Source organism: Cyprinodon variegatus, unplaced genomic scaffold, assembly GCF_000732505.1.
Source record: "Cyprinodon variegatus isolate N-32 unplaced genomic scaffold, C_variegatus-1.0 Scaffold816, whole genome shotgun sequence".
Taxonomy (NCBI): Eukaryota; Metazoa; Chordata; class Actinopteri; order Cyprinodontiformes; family Cyprinodontidae; genus Cyprinodon; species Cyprinodon variegatus.
In genome coordinates, this window is record NW_015151269.1 from 38,578 (window position 1) to 42,318 (window position 3,741).

General features: G+C 46.2%; 1 protein-coding gene across 1 annotated transcript in view; it reads right to left on the reverse strand.

Annotated features, from left to right (window-relative positions):
• LOC107098846 (multiple epidermal growth factor-like domains protein 11) overlaps positions 1-3,741 on the reverse strand; it is a 177,937-nt gene that overhangs the window by 13,064 nt on the left and 161,132 nt on the right. Inside the window, 3 exon segments of the mRNA XM_015396704.1 lie at positions 1,814-2,042; positions 2,403-2,531; positions 2,605-2,733. Of these exon segments, the coding sequence (XP_015252190.1) occupies positions 1,814-2,042; positions 2,403-2,531; positions 2,605-2,733 (487 nt within the window).

Consider the following 3,741-nt stretch of genomic DNA (forward strand, 5'->3'; position numbering starts at 1 on the left):
TCCTAGAGAGCAACCTAAAGAGAGTCCTAGAGAGGGACTTGGAGAGGAACCTACAGAAGAACCTAAAGAGGAACCTAGAGAGCAAACTAAAGAGAGTCCTAGAGAGCAACCTAAAGAGAGTCCTAGAGAGGGACTTGGAGAGGAACCTACAGAAGAACCTAAAGAGGAACCTAGAGAGGAAACTAAAGAGAGTCCTAGACAGGGACCTAGAGAGGAACCTAGAGAGGAAACAAAAGAGTAGCCTAGAGAGGAACCTAAAGAGAGTCCTAGAGAGGGACTTGGAGAGGAACCTACAGAAGAACCTAAATAGGAACCTAGAGAGGAACCTAAAGAGGGATCTAGAGAGGAACCTAAATAGGGATCTAGATGGGAACCTAGAGAGGGACCTAAAGTGGGACCTTAAGAGGAATCGAGAGAGGAACCTAAAGAGGGGCCTAAAGAGGGGCCTAGAGAGTAACCTGGAGACGGACCATGGAGGGTTCTACAGAGGAACCAAGCGAGGGACCTAGGGAGCGCCCTAGAGGGGAACCTACAAAGGAACCTAAAGAGGAACATACAGAGGGTCCTAGGTGAGACCTAGAGAGGGACCTAGAGAGAGACCTAGAGAGGGACCTAGAAATGAATGTAGAGAGGAACCTACAAAGGAACCTAAAGAGGAACATACAGAGGGACCTAGAGAGGAATGTAGAGAGGAACCTAAAGACGGACCTAGAGAGTAACTTGGAGAAAGACCTAGAAAAGAACCTACAGAGCAACCTAGAGGAACCTAGAGAGGAACTAGAGACCAACCTAGAGAGAGTCCTAGAGAGGAACTTAGAGAGAGACATAGAGAGGGATCTAAAGAGGGACATTAAGAGGAACTTACAGAGGAACCAAGAGAGGAAACTAGAAGGGGACTTAGAGAGGAGCTGGAGGTGTCAGTGGGGTTTCGGTTCTCCACCCACCTTCTTGTCTGGCTTGGCGTAGTGCGCAGCGTACGTGCACGGCCCCAGGGTGTGGTAGCTGGGGTTGGAGAAGCAGCCGACTGCGGCGCTGTTACCGGTGGAGGAGTCTGCAGAGGAGAGCAGACCTGCACACTGCAGCCCTGCTGCCACCAAGCATTAACATCTACAGCTCTAGAACGTCACCATGGAACCACAGGAGCAACATCTCTGATCAGACCTTAGTTTGCTCTGTTGTACTTCCAGTCCACCAAAATAAAAACAGTATAAAACCATCTCCTCTACGGATGCTTAAGAACTGGACTACAACCGAAGAGAAGCAGCTCTGGACAAGAAAACCTTCACTGGAAAAACGATCTAGAAATAAGTAAAAATGTCTTAAATTAAGTATTTACCCTTAATTAGAGCAGGTAAATGATATGATTTGCCAATGGAATGAGTATTTTTACTCTTAAAATAAGATAATTAGATAAAATGGACTTGAAATAATACAATGGGATTGTGTTTTCTTATTTTAAATGTAAATTGGCAAGATGTCTCTTTTACCTTTTAAATCCAAGAACAAATGCACTTATTTTAGGAAAAAATGACTTATCTAGATTTGGATTTTTTTCCAGTGTTTGAGAAGCAGCAGAACGTTAATTAAGATCATTTTGGAAGGAAAACACAGAAATGAGGACCTGATCAGGAGGTCTGCACCCAAACCACCACAGAACCACTAAAACAAGCAGAAAACTGTGAGAAATTAGGAGTAACGTCTTCCAGGTCTTCAGTGAAACCCAGCCTTGAGATCCTGGGTCTGGTTCTGACCCAAATGACTTGCTGAGGGAGAGGGGAACAGATGAGGTGTAACCGGACATAGCCTACCTGACAGAGAGTAGTCGGTGGAGTTGATGTGCAGGGCGGGGGTGTAGGTGACGCTGGGGGCCTGCTGGCCTTTCTCTCTCTGTCGGAACCGGAACCAGACCACCAGCGCCAGCATGGCCATGATGAGCAGCAGCAGGAAGATGATGCCGAGGACGGCGCCCGCCGACTGGCGCTCGGACCCCAGCGCCGGGCTGATCTTGGTGTAGGGGTTCAGCTCCTCCATCATCAGAGCAGCTGAGGAAAAACAGCAGGATTTAATTTGGAACGAAACTTTCCTGATCAAAGCCATTTTAGTTTGGATTCAAGCTCGTTTGATGATCTTAATACTACTTCAATTAAAGTCACTGTTTTATTTGATAAACAGTTCTGCTATAATTCTCCAGTTAAAGCTCAAGCTACAATATTATAATAACAAGCTAAGGAGAGGTACGTTATTCTACTTAGGGACTACATGGTATAAACAAGTCCAAAGCATGACTCCTCCACCGCCGTGCATTAGCAGATTTAAGGTTTTCCTTCAAGTGTGGAATGATGCACCAAACATCCTTTCTGTGTTTCAGGATGCTGCCGCAGATCAAGCCTGCCAGTCCTCACCCTGGTCACAGCGGATCCCTTTGAAGCCGATGCTGCAGTAGCAGGTTCCTGTCACGTAGTCGCATGTGGCGTTGTTCATGCACTCACACAGCTGCTGGCAGCCGTATCCAAACGTTCCTGAAGGACACTCTGGAAAACAGCAGCCGAGGTCACGCATGCATCCTGACAGAGCTGATGGGAAACAGGGCAGCTGAAGACTCACTGAGCTCACAGCTGGGCCCGATGAAGCCGGTCCGACATGAGCACTGCCCCGAGACGTGGTCGCAGTCGGCTCCGTTCTGGCACCGGCACACCTCAGAACACTGAGACCCGTAGAAGCCTGACGGGCAGCCTGCAGGGAAACACACAGTCTGCCTTTAAGCGTTTCCTACAGTCTGAACGTGTGGAATCAGATTGGATCTGTCACAGCAGAACCAGAACCAGTTCAGACTTTAACAACCACAGAGATTCTGCTGAGATGCGAGGAAGCAGAACCGGATCTGTTGGTGCTTCATGATGGAACCGGTTTGGGTCGCTGCACTTTGGTCATCTCATCATTTATCTTTCAATCAAGGCAGGAAGAATAAATCCATTTGTCAAACTTGTTATAATTTTGGTTTGACTTTGAAACAAAAATGAAAATGAAAAACTTTCTCCAACAAAAGCAGTAAAAAAAGCACCTAATCATCAAACACCTGATTAAAGATGCGGGAAAGCTAAACGATTTCTGTCAGTTTCATAATAACAGTGGTTTTTAGCTTTTTAAGCTCATAAATATATTGTCTGGCAAAAGTATTCACACCTACAGGCTTTACTTTTCTTTTTTATACTGAGTTTATGTGACAGACAAAAGCAAAGCAACTTAAGCAGATGCTAAAACGATTCCACAGGCGGAGTTCTGGATAGTGATAACTGTGAAATAAAAAGCATAATTCATGGTTTACTTTAGTTACCATTATCCCCACAGCATAATGCTGCTGCCACCATGTTCTGCTGTGAGGATGATGGGTTCAGGGTCATGTTCAGCTCTTTCTATAACTCTGACTTATAAATACCTAGACTCTGTTTACTAATTTGGCCGCTTCTGATGGTTAAATATTAGCACCGGTGTCAGTACCAGATTTGCTGGGGTCCTGCGCATGCCAGTGTGTTACACTATGTTAGCAGCATAACATTGCAACATGATCTAAATCGGAGGTCTTCAACAGGGGGTCGGCGACCCCTAGGGGGTCCACGGAAGTACTGCATGGTAGGCAGAAGATGACTTTCAGTCATCAATGTACACATTCAGAGACACAGAGGAGCTCTTTCAAGCTGGGCACCGTTTCATTCACAACACCTGTCCCATCAACCAGGAATC